General features: G+C 39.8%; 3 protein-coding genes across 5 annotated transcripts; 2 read left to right on the forward strand and 1 right to left on the reverse strand.

Annotated features, from left to right (window-relative positions):
• Window positions 1-13254: 13254 nt before the first annotated feature.
• Gem3 (Gemin 3) lies at window positions 13255-17166 on the reverse strand. Its single transcript, XM_002047805.4, has 5 exons — window positions 16879-17166; window positions 16052-16818; window positions 14735-15976; window positions 14258-14344; window positions 13255-14197 (listed from the first exon to the last, which is right to left on the reverse strand). Exons 1-5 carry the CDS (start codon window positions 17063-17065, stop codon window positions 13274-13276), a joined length of 3207 nt encoding a protein of 1068 aa, XP_002047841.1. The 5' UTR covers window positions 17066-17166; the 3' UTR covers window positions 13255-13273.
• Window positions 17167-17437: 271 nt separating this feature from the next.
• On the forward strand, window positions 17438-18408 carry LOC6623612 (nucleoside-triphosphatase THEP1). Of its 2 annotated transcripts, XM_015175899.3 has the most exons (3): window positions 17438-17469; window positions 17543-17690; window positions 17738-18408. In XM_015175899.3, the coding sequence occupies exons 2-3, from the start codon at window positions 17645-17647 to the stop codon at window positions 18259-18261; spliced, it is 570 nt and encodes a 189-aa protein (XP_015031385.1). In that variant the 5' UTR covers window positions 17438-17469; window positions 17543-17644; the 3' UTR covers window positions 18262-18408. The 2 variants fall into 2 exon arrangements, with proteins under 2 accessions (XP_015031385.1, XP_070064678.1); XM_070208577.1 differs by lacking the exon at window positions 17438-17469 and having other exon boundaries at window positions 17485-17690.
• Window positions 18409-19612: 1204 nt separating this feature from the next.
• Window positions 19613-23432, forward strand: S-Lap3 (Sperm-Leucylaminopeptidase 3). 2 transcript variants are annotated; one of them, XM_070208576.1, is made up of 2 exons: window positions 19613-19830; window positions 21454-23432. In XM_070208576.1, the coding sequence occupies exon 2, from the start codon at window positions 21462-21464 to the stop codon at window positions 23067-23069; it is 1608 nt and encodes a 535-aa protein (XP_070064677.1). In that variant the 5' UTR covers window positions 19613-19830; window positions 21454-21461; the 3' UTR covers window positions 23070-23432. The 2 variants fall into 2 exon arrangements, with proteins under 2 accessions (XP_070064677.1, XP_015031386.1); XM_015175900.3 differs by having other exon boundaries at window positions 19616-19830; window positions 21245-23432.
• The last annotated feature ends 4034 nt before the right edge of the window (window positions 23433-27466 follow it).

The following is a 27466-nucleotide window of genomic DNA, read 5'->3' on the forward strand; positions in this document are numbered from 1 at the left end:
CCAAAGCTAGGAACCGGGCAGCTAGGCTAAGTGGTTGACCTGTCACACGGCATTGGGCCAAGTCAATGCACATCAATCTTTGGGCATTTATAATTTACTGATTTATTAACCAAGCTGGCACGAAGCGACATTTTGCTTTTAACAAATATTAGCATAAGATATTTGCGCATTGCCCGCGGCTGCTGCAGCTGCTGCCCACACGCTCTTGAATCTGGCTGCGATCACAAAGTTTTGGCATTTGCCAAGATTTTCTCACAACGCCTACCAAAACGAAAAATCAAAAAATAAAAAAGAAAAAAACCAACTCAAGCTTAAAACCATTTCCAAGTGCTACATAAAGGCCAACAAAATGCAACCCAAATGCCCAGCCGGCCTCTGACTTTCGGTAATTTGAAAATTAATAAAGTCGTTTGTTATGCAAAGTGGCAGCGGGAGGCAAAGCTGCTGCTGCGACGGTTGCAGCAGCTGCTGCTGCCCATGTAGGTTTTTTTTAGGTGTGTGGGGAGCCGTTAGAGGTGAGGCCTAGCAGCTGTTCTCCAACGTGCCGTGGTGCGGTGCAAATTGCTTACCAAAAACTATGGCAACTTTGTTACACACAGAAAATGTTATGTTGCGTTTGTATCACATTTTGTTACAATCGGGTCGAGGTGCGTAAGCAAATCAGATTTTGGTTAAAACAATTAATATACGTTCGTCTTTTGCGACCCATTGATTCCTAATTTTTTGACTTGATTACTATTTTCTTTCGACTTCTATCATAATTAATTGATGTAAGTGATGTGTCACATTTAAGAAAAGATCTTATAATTTATATATTCTACAATTTAGACACTTTTCAAATAGAGTTTTTAGAGCTTCCTCTTCATGCAAATATATTCAAATAACGGAAAATAATTGTCCCAAATAAATTCAAGTGGTAGAAACGATAAAAGTTGAATAATTCAAACTCACCCTTTCCAGCTGAATATTAATCCCTCACATAATTTTCGAATCCTAGGCTAGTGTATTATTTTAGCCGAATATCACATTAAACAGTGCTAAATAAAAAGTTATTACAATAAAAATGAAAGTAGAAATTATAATTATAACAAGTAAGAGTTCACTAGTCGGGACTGACCGACTATTGCAAAAAAACATTAATTATAATCGCAAATATTACAGTCTTTCTCTTACTCTTACCGTTACTTTCTTTCTAAGCTAAGCTCCATGTCATATAAAATATAAGACTATAAGCTTATAATATGTCTCCAGGAATCTGATATTCCTATTATATAGCAAAGGCATTTCTAAAAGATTGTCTCTTATTATAACTTAGTAAGCTTATTATAACTTAGTAAATAGCTGCATAGTAAATATTTGCATATTTGCTAATGGTAGCCAATTTCACCAAATGTCATGGTAAGTAAGGTTGTCAGGCAAACTGAACGTAAATTGGCAGAAACATCTGTTTTGAGCAGACCATTGCTTGGTCCAAGCTGCAAGTGGGTCAAAGCCAATTAACCCAAAATTGCTTGGACCCATTACAAAAGTAAGTCCAAGCTGGCCATTCTATTGGACATAAGCCAGCCCTGTTTGGTCACACCAGACAGCTGTGTGTGGCTGTGCCTGTAACTGCATCTGTATTTGTACCCAGACCACGTTCCAATCCCATCTACCGTCGAGTTGACAACCAAGTGCAGGCAAATGTATCATAAATTTTCATATAATTTTTAAGTCTTGTTTGGGAAAAACTCCAAGGAAAAAAACAACCGCATACAAGCATACAAGTGCCATGGCGGCTGCCAGACACTTGCAGCTGTTGCAGACACAAAGCAGCTAAAACAACAACAGCAACAGCAACAACAACAACAACAACAACAATAACAACAACAACGAGCACTTGTAGTTAATTTTTCACAACTGACGGCAAGTTTTGTGCAATATGCGCACCGAGCTTGGATATTTTTTTGGGGGGCTGACCTGTCGCCAGGTGCAAGACAACACAAAACTGTAAAAATTCAAAGATTTTAAGACTTTGACTTTTTCTTCAATTTTGTATTTTTATTTATTTATTAAATATATATATATATTTTTTTTTTTTGTTGCCATTTGTTTGTCTTTTCGACAGCCACTTAAGAGAGTCAGTTGCAGCGATAATTAATTCTGACCAAAACTGACTGCGACAAAAAATCGAAATGCCCACAAATCCGGTTCAATTATTGGCACCAAAAGAATTTCTTAGGAGGGAGGTCGGGGTCGGACAGAGATTTTTGTTAAATTGGAGCAGTTCAATTTCGCATAGACAGCTGCAGGCTGCCGGCCCACTAGGGCAGCGACAGCTGAATTCAACCCGACTGAACCCAAATGCCAATGCAGTCAGTGTGTACCAAATTCTCAGGCTTGTTAATTGCCGTTGTCAGTTTCTGGGCTATTTATAAATTACACTCTATCTATACGCGACATGTGCGCCATAATAATAATAATAATAAAAAATATATATAGCGGCGATTATGTTATTGGCTATTTATGCGATCGATAGTTGGAATGGGAAAATATTTTAATAGAGAGCTTGAGGAATTTATATTGGCTGTATACCCGATTAAACTATTAAGTTTGCTTTGATTTGTGTTTTGGCTATTCCACAATTAAATTAACATTTCCAACGATTTGCAGCTGTTAGTTATCCTGTCTGTCCCGGCAGCTGCTGGCATTGGCAACCTGCGATTAAGTGTGCCACAGTTCACAGTTAATAACCAACTCTTTTTCGGGTGTTGAATTCCAAATTACATGAACAAAATCGCCAAGCTGCCGCCTTAGTCAGTGCTCAGCTATATAATCTTGTCGCATATATCAAAAATAGTTGTCTCTGCTGTTGCTGCCCGGTTGCCGTTTATTAAAAACAAATTAAAATGCAGGAGGCCCCGAGGGCTTGCGGCCTCAACGCTGACCACCCATAAACTAAGCAAGGCGAGCGAAAAAAAAAACTTAAGGCGTTAAATGGAAATCGAGTAAACGTGCCGCTTGGCCCCCTCTGCTCCCTTGACACATTAAATACGCATTTGTTATGTGCTGCAAGTTGGAGCGGAGCCATTTTTATTAAGCGTTGCATTGGTGCAACCTCGTACATATTTCAGTTTTTCCTTATTTTTTTTAGACTTGCATACTATATGGCGAGGGGGATAGAAACAATATATGCAACTAAATAAATTGTACAAAAAAATGTAATAATTTGTACAGTTTCAAAAGTGGTTTAACAAGTCTGACTATATAATTCATTATTAAGGATTCTGTGTTCCCATCTTGTGAACATTTATTTGTGAGATATCTTGGCGTCTGGCTTTTTAAGCAGCACTTTGTTGGATAATTTAATTCAAGCCGCACTTCTCCTCTGATAATTTGGCAATACAACTCGAGGCAATTTTTGAACAATCGTAATTGCAGTTTCTGATACAACATCGAAATGTACTTTTAAAAGGCGCCCAGAAACAAGCGCAATGTTGTGGGTCTTGAGTTTGGGCTACCGTTATGTACGAATCGGGGCCACAATGAATGACAATTGTTGCCTCGCCTGATCGCAGTGTCTGAAGTGACGCACACGAATAGACCAACTGACTGACTGACTGACTGACTGACTGACCAAATCCATTCGGTTTTTATTTGTGGGGGCGCACGTTTAAGTTGGCCCCTCCGTGACACCCCTTCAGTCAGCTGCTGCCTCCCTCAGTTCTGGCCAATTTTCATTCTATTTGGCGCACGTGCCACACGAAGCAAATTGATTTTGCCAGTAGGTGGAAAATAAAATTAACTTTGTGGTTTGGATTTGTTGCTCTATTTCGAGCCGGGCGGCCGGCCAGCAGCAATCGTCCAGTTAAATGAGTTTCGGCTTTGAAATTAGCTAGATTTAAATTTGAATTTGTATTTGATTTGCTAATGTTAAAGTAAGCGTGGGTCTATCTGTCTCTCGGTTGGTCTGTTGGTCAAGATCTCGGCTCGTACGGCTGTCAGTCACAGTCACTGGCAAGTCAGAGCCAACCCGGTGACTGGGACTCGCTTACAAGGCGCCTGCGGTTATATTGTGCGGCTTGATTTATGGCAAGAGATTGGCCAAAACCACCAACAACTCGCATTCGCAATTGTATAACCATTTTTCAATTCATATGCTGCACTTTTAGTCCAAGCTTGTATACACACAAATATATATAGGTGTTTTTTTTTTGTTGTTCATTTCTCAAATATAAGTAGTTTTGACTATTAATTTTGTTGAAATTTCATGTATTTGTAATTGATAAATTTTTGAAACTTTTTTCCAACACGTTTTCGAGTGCAAAAACAAAAGACTTAGGCAACGAACTTGTCGTTGCCACCTTTTTGGTATAGACCATGAACAAACCGTGTCCGTCGGGACGTCTGTAATTGGTCGTTCGGTTTCGTGTCTCTGCACAATTATCAATTACTCCAATCACTTTTATGTCACATGCAAATGCCACTGGCCGCCAAAGCCAATAATAATAATAATAGTATAGTTAGAAGTTACGGCGTTACGCCCACATTTTGCTAGTGCTGCTGCCGCCATTGGCCATTTGGCATTAATTAGCCAGCAATTTTCGCTTGGAGGCATTTAATTTTGTTTTTTGCCAGATTACCACCCACAGACAACGCTCGAGACACTGGAGACGTGGAAGGTGTTGTACAAAACAAATAACACGCTAAAGATCAATTAGACACGAGAAACAGACACAGCGTGTAGCAACTGCAACTCATAGATTGACTGTGAACATGTTGTATTCACATTGGACCATACAAATGCAAGTCGCTCGCATACTAATTGCAATTGCATACCTTGGTACTTGGTACTCACTCATTTCCAGAGCAAACACTTGAATTAATCTTATAAATATCATAAGATTTTACTCTATTAAATCAAAGCTTGACCGCAAAAATACGTGGAAATAGTAAAAGGAAATGAAAATGCATGAAACCTTATCATGTTTATGTTTGAATGCATTTTTCATGAGCCTGAACTAAATATGCAGCATAGCACTTGATGCACAGCATAGCGAAAAACTAAATATGCGGAAATTTGTAAAACAAACAAAGGCAAAAGCGCGTGTATAATGCCGAGGTGAAGAAAATTGAAAACCGGTTTTGCAATAGGGTTTGAATTCAGAATTCAGTCTTTTCGCCAAGACCGTAATCTCAAATCAGATTAATTGGATATTACCCGAAACCCAAACCTCTGCCAAAAAATGGTTTGGTTAAAGACAGCATTTGCATTTTCAGTACTCTAGATATCAATATTGAATTAATGTTCATTCATAAAATTATGTAAATATATGCGACGAATTACGAACCGAACCATATATGTTGAAAATTGTGTTCGATTCAAAAATTCAAATTATGTAAATGAATTTTCAAGATGAGTCAAGTACCGAACTTAACTTAGTTTGAATTGTGAACCGAACCAACCAAATGGTTTTCTGTGCTTGCAGCCCTGATAGCCCTGCAGCCTATACGACTAAATATGCAATATATTGGGTCAAAGATTTCACATAAATTAAAAGCACATATACGTATACAAAATGTGTGTGCCTGTGTGTGTGTGTAACATGTGCGTTTTGCAACAGCCAGTGGCGATTTGTGAAGCAGCCGATTTTGTGGAGATTTCCTGTTGCAACTCGCCAGACTTAGGAAATTGCAAATGCTGTTTAAGACACGGGAAATACACATTAATTGAATTATGTAAGTTGCGCCGGAAATTATAAATGATGTGCCATATTTTATGCTTACACATTTGTTAGCCCGTTGACGGGTTGCATGTTTTATATAGTCATATTCATTATAAGCATACCGCCTCCCCCCCCTCAAGCCTAAGAGCTGTGCCAATCAAAAGCATTTTGCGGCTGTTCTCAAGGTTGTTGCTTAGACTTTCCAATAAGAACTCGCACACACACACATACACACACATACACACATGCATGTGTATAAGCCTATGATTGATTTATATTGTCAGTTGGCCAGGGGGCGGCCAAGAGAGAGGCGTGGCTCAACGCCATGTGAGCATAAATGTGCAATTTGCTAATTGTAACACATAACGGCACGTCCGTCGATCCGTCTAACAGTCCCTTTCCCGCCTCTTGCCTGGCCTTTTGATGTGTCTGTTTGTGCTCGTATCTAAATCTGCCGCTCCACTCGTTAACCGTTTGTCATTGTTGCCGTTGCTGTTGTTGCTGTGGTTGTTGTTGCTGTTGCTGTTGCTGCGGTGGCCTTCAGCAACATGTTGCTGCTGCTGCAGTTGCTGTTGCTGTTGCGGTTCTTTCGCTCGTTTTTCGCATTGATGTTTCAAGGTTGCCCAATTAAAAGTGACATTTTGCAACATAATGCGCCTGCACTTAACATGTTTCTTGTTTTCGCGTCTTGTTGTTGCCGTCGTAATCGCGTTCTTTTCTAACTATCTGTGTACCTATCTAAGGTTGCCAACTAGCATTTGTTATTTTCCTATTTTTGTTTGTTTTATCGCTATTTTTTTCCTGCTAATTCACGCTTAATTTATATAATTGACGTAGGTTTCGTAAAAATATACATTAAATTCCAATTTACATTTTAAGTATTACAACAAAATTGCCTCAAGGCTATAATTGGCTCAATACTGAATTATTAAAATAATTTCAGTTCACTTGGTACTTACTAAGTGGGAGTTGTTTAAAAGAAACATGATCAAATAGGTTTTACCTGTTGTTGTTACAGAACAAATTAGCTGGGTTAAACAGCGGCTACGAAAAACGAATTTCTATCTATTATACTAGAGTAGCTTAATGATGATAACAGGAAATACCTAGAACTGCTTTAGATGTGATACTCTTAGCCCAAGTAAAATACATAACTATATTATACATGCACATAGTTCGACGAACCAAGACTGCAAACCTGTTTTGAACCGAACCTGTTCGAACTTGATATTCCAATAAGGTTTTTAATACGAACCGAACCATAAATCAAACGAGTTATTCGAAACACAACTGAAGTTAAATCCAGAACCGAACCATGTTTTACTCAACCGAACCGAACTATAAATCTAACCAGTTTTTCGAAAAACAACAGAAGCGAACTTTTTATAAGTCATGTTATCAAAATGTACAACAAGAAATAGAAATTTGTTTAAGTTTTAAAATGTAATCAATGCATTAACACTATAAATACTCAAAGCTAAAATACTTATTTTGGAATATATTTTTGATAGGTTTTAAAAATTAAATGTTGCTAAACCTGGATTCATAGACATGTTTTTCGTCAGCTAAAGACGTGAGAAAAACAGACAAGAAACTCGGTGCCAAAAGGCCGTTCTGGAGACATCGACTCGTCCGCCCTCTCCAATAACTTGCACGAGAACAATATAGCCTTTTATGCTAACTTTGTGCATACTTTTTCTCTTATATACTCAGATTTTGTTCCATCATTCTCACAATTTAACCCAAAATGTTTGCAAGGAAGAACAAGCAGCACAACTGCAAAAATATTTTGTTTGATTTACAATATGTATTTTAATAATGATGAGGTGAGTGTGTGAGAGATAGTGTGCGGCAAACAACAGATGAATCGAAACAGCAGACAGACAGCTGGCCAGGTATCCATCTTCAGTTGGATGCCATTCTCTGAGTGATTGGTGGTGACTATCAATGCAAGAGTTTTGCTTGTCATAAAAATGCGCAAAATGCAACAATTTAAAAATGCAAAATATGCGCGTATGCGTGGAATGATTACCACTGCACGGCTAAAGAGGGAACCGAGAACACTTCCAACGGACAGACAGAGTCACAGACTTGGCTGGGATTAAAAAGCTGCTGCTGCTGCCGGCACGGCTGCTGCTGCTGCTGTTGGGTAATTATGCGCGCAACACGTCCAAGGCAGCGGTAGGTTGCCCCACAGCAACATGTTGCCATTGTTGTTGTTGCTGTTATTGTTATTGTTGCTGTTGCCGTTGCGTAAGCCATTGAAAATTGCATTAGAAAAATCACTTTGCAGCAGCGGCAACAATTAAAGCGACTAGCATGTTTTTCGCTCTAAGTCGCCTGGGAACCACAAAAGCCGCACTTGGAGCTTACGAGTCGTCGAGTCGTTTCGAGTTGCGAATCGCCTCCATTTAAAGCTGCACATTCGCTGGCTTTGACGTTCTAAAAGTCATGCGGCTTTTTGATTGCGGCTTTTGCACTGAGCGATGTCATGCGTCAATTGATGCCAAAGGGCAGCAGACAAAAGCTTATACTTCTTAGAAATCATTTTAGTCAGTTGGATATATAATATTCTGGCACAAGAGTTGCATATGCTTATTAAGCTAAGCACATCAAAACAAAGACAATGTTTGGCTGCGTTCCATTTGGCATTGGTTCTAAGTCGTGCTGTTATTATAAACCTACTTTGTTAATTGGCCTAATATATTAACTGCTTTTTCTCGCAGTGTAGATTATTCATTTGATCGTTAGATGAGAGTGAGTGTCAACTAAATTTGCCAATGGCTGACTTTCTTGAACCTATTTTTGGAGCATTTAGATACAAGTACAACTACAAGTTCAAGGCACACATCTTTAGTTATTTTATTTAACTTGAATGTCCCATAAACTCATATTTTATTTGATTACTCCAAAAGTATACCATGAAATAAACCTAGAGTAAGCCACGTGCTTTTTTAAGTGTAAGAGATGCCTTTATGAAGGAAACCCTATAGATTAACCCAAAGCAAGCAGCAGAACGGGCTGGGGTTGCGATAACATGAAATAAATGTCCAAGAAACTAAACATGACAATCTCCAGGATGAACAAAAGGAAAACGAAACTGTCAAGATCGGTTTAACTTTCTATGGAGTAAAGAATACTTTGGTAAGACCCTTATGCATAAGTTCCATATACCCCTTGTTCAACGTTTTCGATGGATACAGGGTATCAGTTAAATGAATACAATTGCTTTCTGACAGCTTTAGAAAATTTGATGTATTGATGACTGACTTCGTATATTGATTTTGCACAGTGTAACAATTTACGCGTGCGACTTGTGGCTTTTTTTAGCCCCTGATCTTTAGACTCTCCCCTGCCAAACAATTTTCGTGTTGCCCCTCTCGCTCTGACACACTGCTACGCTCTATAATGTGTACAATTTATTAGCATTACAAATCTTGGAAGCGATGTTAATCGCGTACAAGCCGCTAGCTGCTTTTATTGTTTGCCATTGCCCCATTAATGTTGTTGCTGTTGTTTTTGTTTGTTGGTTGTTGTTTTAGTTGTTGCTGCGAGTCATTTATGGTGAGAGCGAAGCTACTTGCAATACCCTTTGGGGGCAAAACCAGCAAATGATGCCGTCGCAAAAATCAGCGTAGACAATTTAAGCTATTTTTCACCAATTAAAAACGGATTCTCCCGCCAATTCTTCATGGTATTGCCATAGCGCGACCCGGGCGCTCCCATCTATATGCATAAAAGATGCCGTGGACCTTGTTGCTGTTGTTGGCACTTAAGTGAAAAATGCAATTTGCTTTGTTGCATGTTGCACTAGCCGCAAAGACTTGCGTAGGTTACAATTTATGTACGCTGTAATGGCTGATTTTTTTCTTTTTTCTTCTATTTTTCTGTTTTTTCTATTTGTTCAATTGCATAAATAAAGTCTAAAATGTGGTTGGCCCAAAAATGCATGTTTATTTATCATATTTAAAATGCAATAAAATGCGTTTCATGTCGACGGCAGAGCATAAATTAGGCTTATGCATTTTTAGTTGTGCATTGCAAGCCCTAAGTGTCAAAATAATTCATTATAATTGCCCACATTTCATTTTTGTTGATCATTTTTGTCAACAAAAATTGTTTCGCGCGTTTTTTGTCGTTGCCTTCCCGTCGCGTGCGTTTCGCTGGCGTTTTTATTTATTTTAGTTTGATTTTTTTTTCCATATTCGTATACGTTTTCGTCACTTGGTTTGAGTGAATAATTGCAGGCATGCCATGTTGTTTATACTAAATTAAATTAATGATGACTTTTATTTATGTATGCGTGCCCAGGCGTCATACAGCTGGTCACATAAATATAACAACAACCCTTCTTCTATTGTATATATATATAAATTATTAGTTCTGATCTGCCTGTCACATATGTATATAAATGTAACTACATTTAGCCCTGCATTAAATATATATCACGAGTATTATGTCATAATTATCTTATAAAAGGGCTTCCAATAGAAATAACCCAATGAGCTGTACATACAAATGGAATGATTTTAAGGGGTGATCAATTGAAAGAGATATGAACTATTAATTGATTTGTAAGCCCGAATCATAGTTCTTTTAAAATGATACCTTGGTTTCAGACAAGTTCTTTTATTAAACGAATCGAAACATGAATATCGATCCCGTGTCACCCATTTTTCCCTAAATCTTGAGTTATATAGTTGACTTTAATTGCAACTCAGCATATTTTTGAAAATGCCCAATGCCATATACATTTATATTTATTTAATACGCAAGTTATTTGCTCATAATTATACACGATACTCAACAATTTTAATTAGTTTTAACAAATATGAGTATACGTTGGACAGTCCCGGCACCAGAGAATTCCACTTATGAGCGTTAAATCGCTCAAGCCCAAATACGGTCAGTGGCTAAACGCAAAAAATGATTGCGCTGAACAAATTTTGTAGCTTTTTTTGTTTTGTTTTTTCTTGTTGCTATTGTGGGCCATAAAAATGTTAACATCATTATAAAGCTTAACACCTGCAACTGAACAGAGCCAGGCTGACCGAACAGCAACAAATGCAACAAACACAACGACGCACAACACATATTTTCGCATCTTGGTTTTATCGCTAATCGAACCGAGCTTAGCCAGGCACAAGCAACAACAGCAGCGACAATAACAACAAATGCAGCTAGCATCTATACAATTTTGTCGTGGCCGGCTGTTCCAGCTCACTTTGCATTCATGCCGGCTGTTTCTCACGCTCCTTATTGGATTTGGAACGCAAGTGCACGCGAGCAGCGATCGGAGAACAGCAAAGTTTTGGCAGAGACTGCGGCAACTTTGCGGCGCTTTGCGTGCACAATAACCGGAGGGCGAACGCTTTGACTTTGCCACCGACGCAACCGCCTTGGCATGTGGCCGGGCCAAGCTTCAGCCCATGCCGCAATCTCTCTGGCAGACAAGTGAGCGGCATAAGAGGACAATCGCAAAGATGTTGCTGCTGCTGCTGCTGCTGATGCTGATGCAGCAACTGTTCCGACAACACATGATTTATGTTTTTCAATTGGACTGGCGCCGCAATTTGTTAGTTCCTGCTCAAGTCATCTTTTTGTGCGATTTCACCCGCCGAACTATCAAATTTGCTGCTACTACAACTGAAGAAGCTGACTTAGCTACATTGGGGACATAGTAGAAATAATTCAAAACAATTGCTTCCAAGACGAATTTATCCCCTTAAGGGGGCATACTTAAAAAACTGAGAAAGTTTTTGCCAAAGAAGCAGTAAAAACAATAAGAATGAATGTTCTAGTCGGTAATGCCCGACTAATGGATACCCTGATCATTTCTCTACCAGCAACCCACGCTGCAGCAAGAAAATTACTTGCATTAATGAGAATAATTTAAACGAGAAAGTAAGAATGTTTTCGGCACGCCGAAGATTTAATACTCTAGCCTTATAATTTAGTAGATAAGTAAAAATATATAAATACTGAAGCTCGTAAATGCCGAGCTCAATAAAAATATGCATATCGATAAACTATGATAGAAACATGCAGACGGACAGATGGCCAAACGAACGAGGCGAAGTAAACTGGGCTCTTGATCGGTTGCTGATCATGAATATATGTATGTATGTACATAGCTTTTGACAACGATTAACAATTAACAACGATATATACTTGAAAATATACTTTGCTCAAACGTACATATTTAGTTAGTCTACCTCCCTTAGCCTAATAGCCTAATTACACTGTCAACATTTCTTATATTTTTTTCGAATGTGAAATATGTTGCCTTTACCTATCATTTTTCGAGTAATTTTACAATGATTTATCGAATAAGGTATCGATGTTATGAAAAATATGAAAGTATTATTACCACAAGCAGCTAAAATAGGGACGAAAATGAGCGGAAACTTTAAATTTTACTAATCCCACAGTTTTTAATGTTTAAATATGTCCAAATCTTGCAGAGCCCATTAATCCTAGTAGGAGGAAACTGCGCGACGCTAAGATAAATCAAATCAAACCGTTTGGCTGTTTATTTAGAGCTGGCATCGGAGAATGTAAAGTTTGTAAATGTAAGAAATGTTGAGTGTATATGTATATATCTCCGTCGATTTCTAGGCAAATGTATAGTCTCTATCTCTTATAGCTCGGAGAACAAGATCGGTACGTTTATACATACGGACAGAAGGACATAGCTATATCGGTCAACTAGATCCCAACCAAGAACATATATGGGGTCGGAGAACCGCTTTCTACCTATTGTATATTTACAAACAAAATAATAAAACCCCTTTAAACCACTTTCAATGGATTCAGGATAATTTTTTAAATCTCGTTACCCGATAAAGCTTTGCAAGCTTTTGTTTGATCAACACTTCTTGTAATATAATAATAAAGAAAAAGGTAAGAAAAAAAGTAATAGAAAATATCAAACTCACTTTTTTGATCTAATAGCCTGTTGTCAATACCGCACGAATCCTGATCCTCCTTATCCTCCTTAAGTTTAACAGTTTTGTTGTTTTTTTAACTTACGCTAACATTAAATTTTTTCACTAATATTTAAAGCACTATTGAATTAAAGTTGTAATAAAACTTTGCCAATATCAAAATTTGTATAAGGCCTTTTGGTTTTGGGGCAGCAACTACAGTTGATTCCAAAGTGTTTTAAATTTTATGACATATTGGAATCTATCTTAATTTGCTCGATTTTTAGTTTGCTATTAGTTTTTTACAATGTACAAACAAAAACAAATTGCAAAACAAACTTGCAATTCATTTGCAGTATATTTATTTAAACTTTTACAGTTGTTTGTTTTAACGAAAAGTTTATATACTTCTTTAGAATATGTTTCCTTCTGTTTGTACTTGACATTTCACATAGCGCGTGAAATGCTCACTTAAAGTTATATATATATATATATATATATATAGCTGATTCAGCTGTTTTTGGGAACTGATTCCATTTCATTTCAAAAAGAAAAATATAATGCCTGAGTTTCTATAGTGGTCAGACTTTCAAGACTAGGATTCGCGCATTCGTAGCGCTGGAATATGAGTAATTGGTGCTTTTAATTCTGGCGTTGATAGGTCGCCAAATAATTGGTAACATAGTTGGCAATAAACTGATACTGCATCTGGAATAAATACTGCCAGCGGGCCTGAGCCAAAGCAAGCTCATCGGCAGCATCACTCACAGAGCTTGCATTAGTGCCGCTCGTATCCGGACTGCTCTCTTCATCTTGTTCCTCATTTTCAGATTCACTTTCGCTTTCATTAGCATTGTCGCTTTCTGCGGTTAGTGTACTCAATGAACTAGAGTCCGTATTGCTAGCATTGCTGTGTTCGTCAGTCTCAACGTCATCCTCTTCATCATTAGTCGATGACTCCTCTCCCTCAGACTCGTCCGACTCCAAAACCATCGACGAATTGGTGTCATATTGTGAAGTATCAATGCCCGAGGATGCACTCTCAGCTGACTCCACAAAACCGCTGGATGAATACGGCTCCAAGCTATCAGCTCCCACACTTTCATTTTCACTAATGTCATCGTTAGCATGTAGTCTGTCTTCTGGGGGCACATATGAAGATCCTGATTCCGAATTCTCTGAAAAGGCTTCCCCAGCGTTACCGTTTTCATCAATTCCATTAGCAGGTGGTATGTTTAGTTGCTGATTCACATGTACGCTTAGCTTGCTCAACGGCTGTTGTGGACATGAATGACCTCTTATGATTTCCATTAACCTATTGTAATTCTCTAAGTTGGGTCTATCCGGCAAGGTGTGTTTTTTCAAATGCTTTGGCTTGCTATGATCCACATAGTACAAGTGACGCATTGCATCGTAAAGCTGCTCTATCCATTTATCCGACAATTGAATATCACTTTTACCCTTCTCGATGTAGGCCGTTAGATGTTCTTTGATTTGTGAAAAGTTTGTAAACTTCTGTAGCAGATGCAAAAATTTATGTTTCTTCGTGATCAAAGTTAGGAGTCTCTGAAAACGATAAAAGTAATTATAATTTATATTGTTAAGTATTTTACTTAATGTACTCACAGTTATTTTGACTTTACGACGTCTTTCACTCTGTCCCTTGTTCATTTCGGGCAGCTGCTCTTTATCACTGGGTTCATCCAGCCACTCCTGAATAACAAAGAATTACAAAGTTGTAATAAGATTTTATGCGAGAACGGTGATTCCCGTAAACGCTGTGTTTGACGAAAATAGCTTCAAAAGGCGAATCATTTGCCATAAAAGAACTAATTTTCCGACCGATTATTCTTTTTTTGACTGATCGTTCGTATGGTAGCTATTTGAAATAGTGGCCCAAAGTTGGCAAAATTTTGCATGCATATGAGAAGCATTAATAAACTAATAAATATAGATAGAAACAAACAGTTCGGCAAACGGACATGGCTTATGTGATTGGAGACGTGTCCTTCTATGCGTTACACATTTTATGGCAAAATTCTAATACCCTCTACAAGGCTATAAAAACGTTTAACATTATGTAAGTTCATTTGGACTATTTACCTGTGACTGCTCTTCGGCATTTTTCCCACTTTCGCAGGTCCAATGCTTAGTTTTTGGAAAATTGCGGCGCCAATTAAAGTGGTATATGTGACGTCCAGCATTGCGTAGACGGCGCTTTTGCAGCTTTTGCTGTGTCAATGCATGCCGCCAAATGTTGTGCACATCGCTCTCTGAATAGCAGCTACTGTATGAAGCATCACTATCGTAATCATTCTCCATGCTGTCCGATATTATGCTGCTGGCATCATCGACAGTATTTGATATGCCCAATGGGTGCAATGTGGTTGAGCTTCGCTCTGTGGGCGCAACTAAGCAATAGGTTTTAGTATTAATCGAGTTTGGTGCAGCCGCCGGCAATTCAACCGAAGGTGTCAGCTCTATGAGCTCAATGGGAGATTCTCGCAATTCTGGAGGTTTCTCGAATTGTTCTGCAACTATTTTGCTCACATTTTCGGTTTTGTCTATGTTTTGTACCTGTGCTTGGTTATTCGAGACATTTTCCTTATTGTCCATGATAATTTGCGTGTCATGTATTGCTGCCGTATTGTCTATATTTAGCGTTTCATCCTTGCCTGCGGGTTCAACCCTATACTCTTTGATTTGTTCTTCCACATTTTGTATTTGAGTTGAAACCTGTTCCACTTCAATGGCAGTTACGTGGTTTTCCTCCTCACGAGCCTGTTCCTCAATAATATCAATCTCTTCAATCGGCTTGTCGTTCTCAACGAGCTCCTGATTGACTGAGCCTTTCGGCAAATACTCTGTTTGTTCTTGTATATCAATATCAACAGTATTATCTGCTTCCGAATGATCTTCACCGATTTCAACCGTATCCGGTAATTGCTCATCATAGCTCGGTGGCTTCCAGCGCTGCTTAATTCGCTTTAGTTCGCCCTCCTCTTGCTCATACGCCTCTGTTTTCAAATAGTAGGGAAAATCATAGGAATCGTAATCCCAAAAGTTGAAGCCTTCGCGTTTTTCTACGGGAAATTGCAACACCGACATCCCAGTGCCAGCATCGGCAATAATACGCTTAAAACTTACGCATTGCTGCGGCGAGGATATAAAAGTAATGGCAATGCCCTTGGCGCCAAAGCGACCGGCACGTCCAATGCGATGCAAATAAGTAACCAGATCGTTAGGCGGATCCAAATTAATAACCAAGTTAGCATGGGAAGAGTCAACGCCGCGTGCCATCAAGTCTGTGGCGACTATTGTGCGCATTTTAAAACTGCGATAAGCCTGAAATATATTAAATGTACAGAAATTAGTGTGTTTATTTAAGCCTTATATTAATTACTAAAACGACAAGTCTACCTGAAATGTCTCAAGGCGATCGCTCTGCTTCATAGCGCCCGACATTAGATCGCATTCAACGCCATCGCGTTGTAAATAGTTGCGAAATGAGTCGGCCCGACTTTGTGAGCTGGCAAAGAGTATGGCCTGCTCGTAGGACAATTGAGCAAAAATCTTGTGCAGCGCAGCCAGTTTGGCCATCATTTCCTGCATACTGTTTGCCTGCTCCGGCAGCTCATAGACAAATTGGCGAACACCAAGCAATACTGTCGCACGCTCACTGTTCGAAACCAGAACCGGTTTATTCATCAACTTGGCCAGACGTTCGTCCAGTGCATCCGGGTAGGTAGCGCTACATGCAATGATCTGGCTTCCGGGCTGGAGCGATGCTAGAATAGTCTGGACATCCTTTTGCAGAGAATCAGTCGAATACAACTGATCTGCCTCGTCCAGCACGAGCAGCTTTATGGCGGACGTGTTGAATACTTTGTTCTGCATGAGGTGTATCAGTCGACCTGGTGTGCCAACCACAATGCGACCGCGAGCCATGCGCATGCGATCTCTTTTCACGTCTGTGCCACCAATAAAGCTTACGCCCAGATAAGCATTTTTGTTCCGCAGCTTATTGGCCAAGCCGTTAACAGTGTCCTCCACCTGTATGGCCAGCTCGCGCGTTGGCACTATTATCAATGCTTGCGGATTGGGCACCGACTTATCCATCTTCTGCAGTGCGGCCAGCACATAAATCAAAGTTTTGCCAGTTCCACTTTTGGACTGCACCAGCAGATCTTAAAAAATGTTTGCACACATGCATAAATGAATATAAAACGGAAACGTAAGAGTCTTACCCATTCCAGCAATTGCAATGGGAATTGCGGCAGCTTGAATTTTGGTTGGCGTCAAAAATTTGTGTGACTTCAGGCATTTTGTGAGGTTCTTGTTCAAATTGAGTTCCTCAAACGAAACAGAGCCAGCGGCCACATCGCTTGTGCGTTGCTCAGTATTTTCCAAATCATGCGCTAATGCGCTCTCCATGTTTGCTAATATTTTGCAACATAAATGAAAATTTGTATGCCAAAATGAAAATCACGCTGCAAAAAGCCGCCAAGCACACACACACACACTATTAACATCTGATGGATATCGACCAACCGCCACAGCTGAGGGCGCGCTTTTCGATAAACATTATTGCTGCACCAGTGTTGTATAACAAGTCCAGAGTTGTTTTAGCTTAGTTTTCAATAAATGCAAAATGTAAATTTTATAAATAATCATTTGTAAATATGATAATCAATTCTTTCATACATTCTTACATTCTTTTGTGCACTAAAATTGCCAAGGCTAAAATTGACAAAACTTTATGCGATATATCGATAGGTCAGCGATTTTTTACGCACAATTCTATCGACTAATACCCGTGACACTCGATGCCAGCTCAAGTATAATTTCGTAGTAATTGGTGATTCGAATCAATTTAATAATGTGTTTTATATTCGATGGCCATTCAAGCAGAGTATATATAGAATTATAACGTGGGACCACAAGGCTGCCAATCGCCTGCACAAAGCTTTCCACGCCTGCAAACTTTTGAGAGACAAATAGTCTGACGTAAACATGCAAAACACACAAATAACGGCTTTTATTATAACTGGACAGCCAGGTGAGGGAATATTTGTTAATTTACAAGTGAAATTAATGTTTCTGCAGGAGTCGGTAAGACTACGCTTATACGCAAACTATGCACCGCATTGAGCGTCCACAGCAAACTGGCCGGCTTTTACACAGAGGAGGTAAGAGCGAATGGCCAGCGGATTGGATTCGACGTGGTTACTGTGAACGGAACACGTGGAATTCTGGCACGTGAGTGTCCAGCGGATAATCTACGCCGGCCCAGGCTGGGCAAATATGCTGTATATGTAAGCGATTTCGAGGATCTGGCGTTGTCAACTCTGAGAGTCGACCCCCGATCGCAACAACTGCTGCTGATTGATGAAATCGGGAAAATGGAGCTGTTAAGCAATCGCTTTGAAGCTGCCGTCAGTGAATTGCTTAAGCAAAAGCAGCCCATTCTAGTCACCATACCGTTACGTACGCGTCAACCCATTCCGATCGTGGAACGTCTTAAGAGCTCACCTGATGCAGTCACCTTCCATGTGACCAGAAGCAATCGCGATGGCCTGACACAAGTTATTACAGAGTATATTGTAGATGCGCTGTTTAAAGGCAAATAGTTAATTGCTTCGTATGGGAAGATGCGGCGCAGGCGGCGAAAACAAAGTTTCATATTGATTCGTTGTAACTTGTCGGGACTTTGTCAAAAAAGTCAACAAAGCATTTAAAAAATTAAATTCAAATTCTAAAGGAAATTCCGATGAAATGATCTCTAAATTGTCGTATGTTGGCTTATTTTTGGCCCTAACCCTCGTGCACATCTGTGCCCATTTAAAGCCCACTATCGAGGCCAATGCCAGCATCAAAACCATCAATCTACAACTCACCCGAAAACTGAATCTGTACGTGGGCTATGAATATCATCATACAATGCTGTGGCAGGCGGTCATGAATACGGCATTGCTTTTGTTTGGGTTTTGGCGCTGCCAGCGGGAAGTCGATAATGCAAAGATTAGATACCGGCTGCCAGACCCAAATAATAATGTTAGGATATCTGCAGCAGCTGAAGTCAAATTGGATTGGTTTCGTCGAAGAGGCAAACTACCGACCAGCTGGCAACTGTTTCCAATGCGCCACTTTGCTTGGTTTGGTGCGCCATGGACTCTGACACTTCTGTTCCATGAATTCTGCAATTATGCCCAACTGAATCTGGTTATGCGTCACTTTTGCACCTCGCTGCCGGAGGTGCTTTTACTATATGTCCGGCTTCAGATGCTCTATCTGCAAAGTTTGTTGACAAACATAATTGGATCATACCTGCTTCAATTTCATGGCGCCGTCGTAACCTTAACCGCATCGCACGCTAACTATATTAACTACGAGAGCAATCTGTTTGTCGGAGATGAATGAATGGGCTATAAAAACCAAAAATCCGAAAATCATTTGTTTCAAAATTATTTGTAGATTTCACTCTTCATTTATATCTGTTTTCCATTTTAGTTGAATAATAAAACTGCATCAATCGACCATAACAACAGCAACAATAACAAATATATGCAAATAACAACTTTTTATGAACTTCAGTTTTTCCGCATCCAGGCAGTTGGATGTTGATAAAAGTTGTTCGGTCACAAGGGAAATATGAACTTTTCTCGTCGGCCGCAACGTAAAAACTTTTGCGCAATATTTTGACAATTATTTGAATATAAAACAGGCGCCTGTCTCCATTTGAAGATTTTGCCAGCATCAGAAGCGAAAGTTGGCCACATAAATATAATGCAGCGATTCCTCTTACGATTTGTGGCAAATTCTTAACATAAAAGACTGATTTTACTTTTCTACGTTTAACGAATACAAATCTCATCTCTTGTGTGTCGAGCTGGTTACGAAAAAGTTTTTAAAATGTTTTTAAACATAGCAGCCCTTTATAACTATGTAAGGTCTAATATCTAATCATTATTCACAACGAATATTCCAAATCGTTTCACACAAAAATTAACAAAACTTAAACAATTTCAAACTGTGTACTTTTGCTGTGATAACACCGAACCGCGAATATATCAGTTACGAATACATCAAAGGATAACGCAATCACGCACAAAGGAATTCAAATAATTACCGAGGTCCTATCGACATATCGCGCACCTAAAGGACTGTTCCGATTTATTGTTTTTCGTTTTGAGTATCTGGTAAGTTTGCAAATTGCACTTGTAATATTTAAGAATGATTATACTTTGTAAAAATCTTTGGTATACGTTTTGAAAGCTCTTGCATCTAATGCAACCCGCTTGTGGGTTGTAGCCGACTGCACAATACTCTGCTATTGATTTCACTTGTAATGAGGCAAAGATATTTTAAGTCCAGCTTCAGGCGAGGCTCTTGTTCATAGTGGAGGAATACTTATAGTAGCTTGTAAAACTCTGTGGTATACGTTTTGGCAAAGTTAAGGCAAAGGCTTTGAGCAATTATATTCTTTCAAGTTTCTAGCTTTAGGAGAGGCTTTTATCCATAGTGGCAGACAGAAAAGAGGGCAAAATTTAAACTTTTCCAACATTTTATAATTTTGTTTAAATGTAGAAACTTCTTCTTCCCATGATCCCATTTCTGAGAAATTTCAAATTGATACACCTAGCTTTCCTCTTAAGCCCAATTCAAGAATTTCAAATTGAGATTTGTTGCCACTTATCATTACGGTGGAATATTCAATGTATCTCCTGCTCTCTAACTATAGCCGAAAACCATTGAAAATGGTTAAAATATGATATAATAGTTGTGTAACAGGCAGAAGAAGGCATGTCCCCGACCCCATAAAAGACCCGAAGATAGTTTAACCAGAGGTCTATACACTCCACGCTTACCATGCGAAAAAAATTGTAATTTTTTCTCCCATTTTCATTATATCATTATGATGTCCATCCCTGTGCATCCGTCTGCAATGCACAATTTGAGTTTATTATTTATTTTTGTTTATTTGAAGATTCTTCGAATTTTCAAAGTAGTTTTAAAAATTGATTTTGAGAAGGTTTAACCCGACAGCAATATATGCTCGTTAGCAATACGAATAACCAGGTTTTCATTTCCGCCCACAACTTAAATAATATATTGACTGAGCGGTACCGAAGATTTTGAAGTCGAACACTCGACCCAAAAGAGCTTAAGATTGTTTTTATAATTCTAGTCAAGGGTTATCTGCTTTTGGTAGAAGATAGATAGTAGATAGTAGATCATTCTTACTTGTTTTCAATTTCGTTTTTATAATGCTAGAGTATATCCCTTGATATAGGAACTTGTAGGGTCTGGCACTCCCGACTAGAGTAGTTTGAGTTGTTTTTGCTGTGTTTGGTATGCACATATTGTTATATATCATGTTCTCTATCTATCCGTAGAAATTGTAGAAAATATTTAAAAAGTTAATGCATAAAATAACCACAAAAAAAAAACAAATAAACAAAAGCAACGTTGAGATTTCATGCACATACAGAATATACATGATCATAGAATGCCTAGGAAAATGTTTTAAATTTTGATTTGGCTTAGTAGGCCTTGAAGTTTTCCTACGAACTGTACACATATGCCTAATCTATATTTCGTTTTGCATTTCAGTTAATAACACGTCTCCAGTTTAGTTATTTATGTCCCGGCAATCATTCGTTAGTTTTTTTACGTAGAGTTCAAAGATCTAGTAAAATTTTTATTTATTTTTTTTATGATAAAACTTTTACCGCGTAGTCAAGTACCTAAATCTGAGAATAAACAATCCTTTGAGAGCGCGAAATTTATTCAGGAAAAATTTAAATCTAATATCAATCCAGCGATCAGGATGCATTCCCTGCGTGGACAACTCCGTATGCTGTATACACCGTCTCTGGCAAGGACCCTGAGACTCATTGATCCCCTGCGCTGGAACAGGACTAGCCTACTGCGCTATGCATCCTGCGAGGCCAATAAGCAAGGCGGCAAGGGCATCATCTTGGGCCTGTACGAAAAGGAGAGCGGAAAAGGACCAAGACTGACACCAGCAGGCGAGAAGTTCGATGATCGTGTGCAGGGCAAGTTGTCCGAGCTGATTTGTGAAACGAAAATAACAGGTCGCCTTGGGCGCGGCAAGGTATTCAATAATGTGGATTCAGATTTTCGATCAATTTGCGTGGTTGGGCTGGGCCTTGAAGGCATCGCCTTCAACGAGCTGGAAATGCTTGACGAGGGCATGGAGAATGTTCGCGTTGCTGCTGGCATTGGCGCCCGATCCCTGCAGGCACTGAAGTGTATCGAGGTGCATGTGGACAATATGGACTATCCTGAGCAGGCAGCTGAAGGAGCTGCCCTCGCTGTTTGGCGTTATGATGAGAACCTGGCAAAGAAGTATCGTCAAGTTGTGCCCAAGCTGGAGCTGCACGGATCCCCTGACATGGATTCGTGGACTCGTGGCTTGTTCAAAGCGGAAGCACAGAACCTAGCCAGACGTTTGTCCGATGCGCCCGCCAACTGCATGACACCAACGATATTTGCTCAGGCTGCTGTGGATGCGTTATGCCCTTGCGGCATCACCGTTGAGGTGCGAACAATGGAATGGATCGAGCAACAGCGCCTCAATTCATTCCTAATGATTGCCAAGGGCTCATGTGAGCCGCCTGTACTGCTAGAGATTGCCTACTGTGGTACAGCGCCAGAGGACAAGCCTATCCTTCTGGTTGGACCGGGCATTACCTTCAATTCAGGTGGTATCAATCTGCGACAATGTGATGGTATGGACGAGTTCCGCGGTGATTTAACGGGTGCCGCGGTTATCCTGGCAGCCATGCGTGCTGCTGCTGCCCTGTCGTTACCCATTAACATCACGGCAATTCTGCCACTATGCGAAAACCTTCCATCGGGCATGTCGTGCAAGCCGGGCGACGTTGTCACCCTGCTGAATGCCAAATCTATGGCTGTGCGAAATGTTAGCCGGACTGGAGTGGTCGTCGTTGCAGATCCAATGCTATATGGCCAGATGACCTACAAGCCACGACTTGTGGTCGATGTTGGCTCCATGTGTATTGGTATCAGGAAGGCCGTTGGCGGCGGGGCTACCGGCATCTGGTCCAATTCGCATTACATTTGGAAGCAATTCCAACGGGCCGGCTCGCTCACAGGAGATAGGTTGTGGCGTTTCCCACTGTGGAGATTCTACAAAGATCGTGTGGCTGAGAATCTAAGCTATGACTTGGCTAACGATGGATCTGGCGAAGCCTCATCCTGTTTGGCGGCTGCCGTCCTCCACGAACTGGTACCATGCAGCGACTGGGCTCATTTGGATACATACGGCACCGGACTGCTGACAAAGTTCGGACTAATTCCGTATCTGGCTGCCGGACGGATGACTGGACGGCCAACCCGAACTCTAGTCCAGTTCCTGTACCAAATGGCCTGCCCAGAACAACCCAAATAGTTCCATAGCATCACATAATTTTCCACTCAGTTAACAGATTTTCCCCAGACTTTATATATATTAGATTCTTAACTTATTTATTCACACATACAAACTACAAACCGTAGGGCTGTACATATAGAAATATTTTTTCCCCGTATCTTGACAGAATTAAGACTTCCCGTAGACCAGTCTTAAGAGAAACATTTTAATCCAGACAGATTTTTACACGATCTAGATATGGAACACCAATTAGGACAAACAAAATCGTGTGTACAAAATTTAGTTGTTAAACTGAAATTAGATAAGATTGTAAATGAGATAATGAATCTGGCTGTAAACAATTAGAATCAAATGAAATTAAATGTTTCAATATGATGCAAATATTCTTTTATTTTTATTTTCATCTACAACGTATTTACAGATTGGACTAACAGCAAATATTGCGTATACGTCCAGTTGCCCAGTCTGCTCTGATTGGCTTGGTGCATATCGGTTACAGTTGACACCCGCTACAGCGTCTGGACACTGGCTGTCCCACATATTTTGTAGCAGCTGCTTTGAGCTGTTGGCCAAGTTTCTGGCACGTCATCGCAATGCTGTTTGGAAGCGAATCCCGTCACGTATTTGGTGTGAAGCTGTTGGTCAACAGCAAATTGAAATATATGCAGATTATTTTGGGTAAATTCAATGTGGATCGTCAGTTTTGTCAAAATTTGACTGACGTATTTTCAATCGATAGTTTTATGTAAATATATATATAGAGCAAAACTTTCAGCAGCTTAAGAGGTAGCTGTAAAACCTTTCAAATTTGCAATGGACATTATTTAATTTTTTCCTTGCGCCCCATACCCTTAATGGGTGGAGATCAGCATCTGCTCCAAAATGCGGCCGCTTTGCTCGCCCGCTCGCTTTGATTTTCATAATTGTTTTATATAAATGTGTGAAAGTTTATTTATAAGAGTTTTTTCGTTTCGCATTCAAGCGCACGCAAGGCGTTGCACAATTTTGTGGCACGTCCATTAAAATTTCGGTCCATGACGACGACGTCGTCCTTGCCCATGTGGCAACTGGTGCTGACAGTGAAACTTATTTCGTTGCCTGTCAGGCTTTTAATGATAAAGTGTTCTGTTTTAATCCTGCATGCCTGCACTCTGGCGAAAGTGCCACAACTTCAGTTCGGGAAAGTGCCTGATAGGCAGCGAGTGGGGTTAACCTGGTTGTAAAAGGTGTTGGGACAAAGTTGATGGCACAATTTCCGGCAGCGCTTTTCAGTTGGCGACACTTGCTGCATCCTACTGGGCTTAACACTGTTAAAAGTGCGTGGCAAGTGGTTTCAGCTAACGCAGCATTTCGCACTGGCCCAAATAGTTACGCAACAAAGTTTACCTCAAAGCTGGCCCTTAGGCCATTACCATTTCTCTCGCTGAGCATTGCTATTTGTCCGGTCGTTTGCTCGATATGATCTGCAGTTCCTTTCACTCAGACTCAATTGTTATTTATGACGGCCATGGACAGCAAATGGAAATGCGTGCGTGACGCAACGTGACATGCACCTGTCAGGACAGTTGGGAGTCCATAATAAATTACACAGCATTCGTCCCATGTCGACCAACTGTTCGAGACTCAAGTGAATGCACTGAAATGTCATTTGGTTGCTCACGTGATGCTGGCCAGCGCAGGAAACAAGCCTGCTGCAACTTGGACAGCACTGACAAATCGCTTTTACCAGGATCCCCTGTCCGCGGTTTGCCTCCAGCAATTGCCGCATGTGATTCCTAACTGAAGGAAAATACATTGAGGGTAATACGTGTATATGACGAAGTGGTTAAGGCATATTTAAAAATAAGGATTTTTAGTTAGAAAACGGAATTCAAATTGATATTCTGCTATGAACAGAACCCTAAGCCAAGCCAGCAAAAAGAAAGCTAAGCTAAATCGACGCATAATTTAAAAGAACTTCTGTTGCCTGTGAGATATTTTTAAAAATGTTTATATATATATCCCTTTTTATCGAATTGCGGCAAGAGCTACATATAATTGGACATAAATCGTTTTTGCTTCACAGGAATATATACTAATTGGGCTTGGAGGTGCCTACTTCTCTCGGCTACAACTGAACCATTTTGAACCCACCGTCAATGGAAGCTTGATTTTAAAGCTTATAATATCTAAATTATGGATTTAACAAGAATTATTATTTTGGGTAAAACAGCATATTGCAGCTCAATTTGCAGCATAATATAATTTAAAAGGCTGCTCCTGCTGCCGCATCGTGTTCAATTTGCACAAACTGGTTGCTTCTGTGTTGCTTCACACACACTCACACACACACACAGACACAACCATATTTTCGGGCAACCATCTATGGCCACTAAACACGACCGCAAAATGGTCAAGCGACTGGGTCGCTTTTAATTAATGGCCCATCGTATTCATGGTGCATAAATGTACGCTGTAAAATTCATAGAAAACCAAATCCCGTTCCACATTTAGCGGCTGCAAAGGTCTGTTTGAGGAAATTTGGTGAATAAATGTGGTAAGTCCCAAAAAGAAATTAAAGAAAATTCTATTATATATGCCAACTGGCTGGCAAATAAAATAAGTGCATATTAAAGATGTGCAAACTAATTTAACTGGCTAAATGAGGCATTTGCGAAAACATAAAGAAATATATATGTATATATATATATGTGTACTTGAGCAATGGAAGAAACTGAGTTGATTTATCAATGTCTGTCTGTCTGTCTGAGACAATAAACGCTCGATAAAAGTCCATTCTCTTATGCACAGATTAATATATAATTATAATATTTTAAGGAATATTTATTTGTTATAATTTTTTAAGGAAACTACAGGAAATGTCTGAAATGTTTGGTGAATGTCATCGTAAAGTCTATAAAGAATTCATAAGTCGAGATATTCTTATAACTTTTACGGGAAACACGAATGAATTTGTCGAGGCTAGTTATTATGAACCAAAAAAAAACGAAGCTAAACATCGATTTTTATCGATTTTGTAATCGATAATTTGATAGAAAGGATGGCAAGAATGGCGACAATTTGTCGTTTGTCGATCGGCATCACCGGAAGATAGGAGAGGGGATTACAATAAACGTAGAGTTTTCCACTCGGAAATATCTCTCAACATCACAAATTACAAGGTCCCACACGCACACACACGCACAATTTTATGAAAATTAAAAGCAGCGAGCTTTGTGAAAAACACGAACCACAGATGAGTAGAAAATGGTAGATAAAAATAAATGGAGTACACATGTCACGGCTGTTGTTGTCGTCGTCCTTGTTGTGGCTGTTGTTTTTGCTGTTGCCATTCATGTGCGGCTTGTTTTACATATTTGTATGTAACGAGCCACCCAAAATGCGTCGACTGCTTTGCATAGATAAAAAGGCAGCAAGGAAAAAGTCATGTACTGGCTAGAAAGATACCCTTTGCAGTATTACAAATTCCATGAGCCATGAATAGGCTCAGGTTAGGTATTTTCAATCGATTTGTGTGTGCTTTGGATATATTTCTGTCAATCATGGCTTGCCAGCTGGTCAGATGGACAGAGGCTTGACACATAGCTGTCACAGCAAATCCACTCAAAATGTCAGAGAAGCGTCGAGGTGTCGACCTGCCACACCTGTTTTCGGTGGGTTTATGCTGTCAAAATAGCTGTCCATTTAGTTTTTCTTGTTTGCCATGCGATTTCTTTGCGCACAATTGAGAGTTTATAAAAAACGGATGCTGCGTTTTCCGGCGGAAAAAACTTGACTGCTGCCAGCTGACTGCGCGAAAGCGCGCGCCGGAAACGCGCCAACTTGATTCAATTCGAAGACGTAAATGGCAAACAGCAAAGCGGCGGCCAAAAGCCATGACAACAAATCCGGCAACAACAATAGCTATGTAATCAAAGCACAATGCAAAACTTGTTAAATGCAGCCAGGGCCAGACCAGACCAGATGGCTAGCAGGAACGTAGCCGTTGGCATTGCCAAAAAGTCGCCAGGGCAACAATGAAATATTTGTGTGTGCAGCAAATTGAACCTTAAAGCGAGCTGTTGCCGCGGTTGTGCCAAAGTGAGAGGCTGCTAGCAGCCAGCACAGTATATATAGTTACATATGTGTATGTACATAAAGAAGCGGGCTTTTTTATGCTCAAAAAATATACACTCCCACGCACACGCACACACACACAAACACACTCGCATGCATATCATTATGGACGCATGCGTTACGCATACGCCGCATGTGCCGCATGGTCTCGCATGTCCCAAACTGATTGTTGTTATTGTAAATATTAAACATCGAGCGAACAATTATGTGCCACAGATAATGTAAAGTTCTCATTGTATGCAATTTGAACGTTTTGTGCAGCATTCCATTTAGAATTAAATCCTTTATTATAATTTTCT

The sequence above is a fragment of the Drosophila virilis genome, chromosome 3 (assembly GCF_030788295.1).
Source record: "Drosophila virilis strain 15010-1051.87 chromosome 3, Dvir_AGI_RSII-ME, whole genome shotgun sequence".
NCBI classification, from domain to species: Eukaryota; Metazoa; Arthropoda; class Insecta; order Diptera; family Drosophilidae; genus Drosophila; species Drosophila virilis.

Excerpts from the sequence above, each read along its gene's own strand:
- Gem3 (XM_002047805.4), bottom strand. The coding sequence starts at position 17,065 with ATGGAGAGCGCATTAGCGCATGATTTGGAAAATACTGAGCAACGCACA. Across the intron at positions 14,345-14,734 it reads ATGCCGAAGAGCAGTCACAG|GAGTGGCTGGATGAACCCAG; the intron begins GTAAATAGTCCA and ends TTTGTTATTCAG. Across the intron at positions 14,198-14,257 it reads GTCGTAAAGTCAAAATAACT|AGACTCCTAACTTTGATCAC; the intron begins GTGAGTACATTA and ends TATCGTTTTCAG.
- S-Lap3 (XM_015175900.3), top strand. The coding sequence starts at position 21,348 with ATGATAAAACTTTTACCGCGTAGTCAAGTACCTAAATCTGAGAATAAA.
- LOC6623612 (XM_015175899.3), top strand. The coding sequence starts at position 17,645 with ATGCAAAACACACAAATAACGGCTTTTATTATAACTGGACAGCCAG. Across the intron at positions 17,691-17,737 it reads TATTATAACTGGACAGCCAG|GAGTCGGTAAGACTACGCTT; the intron begins GTGAGGGAATAT and ends ATGTTTCTGCAG.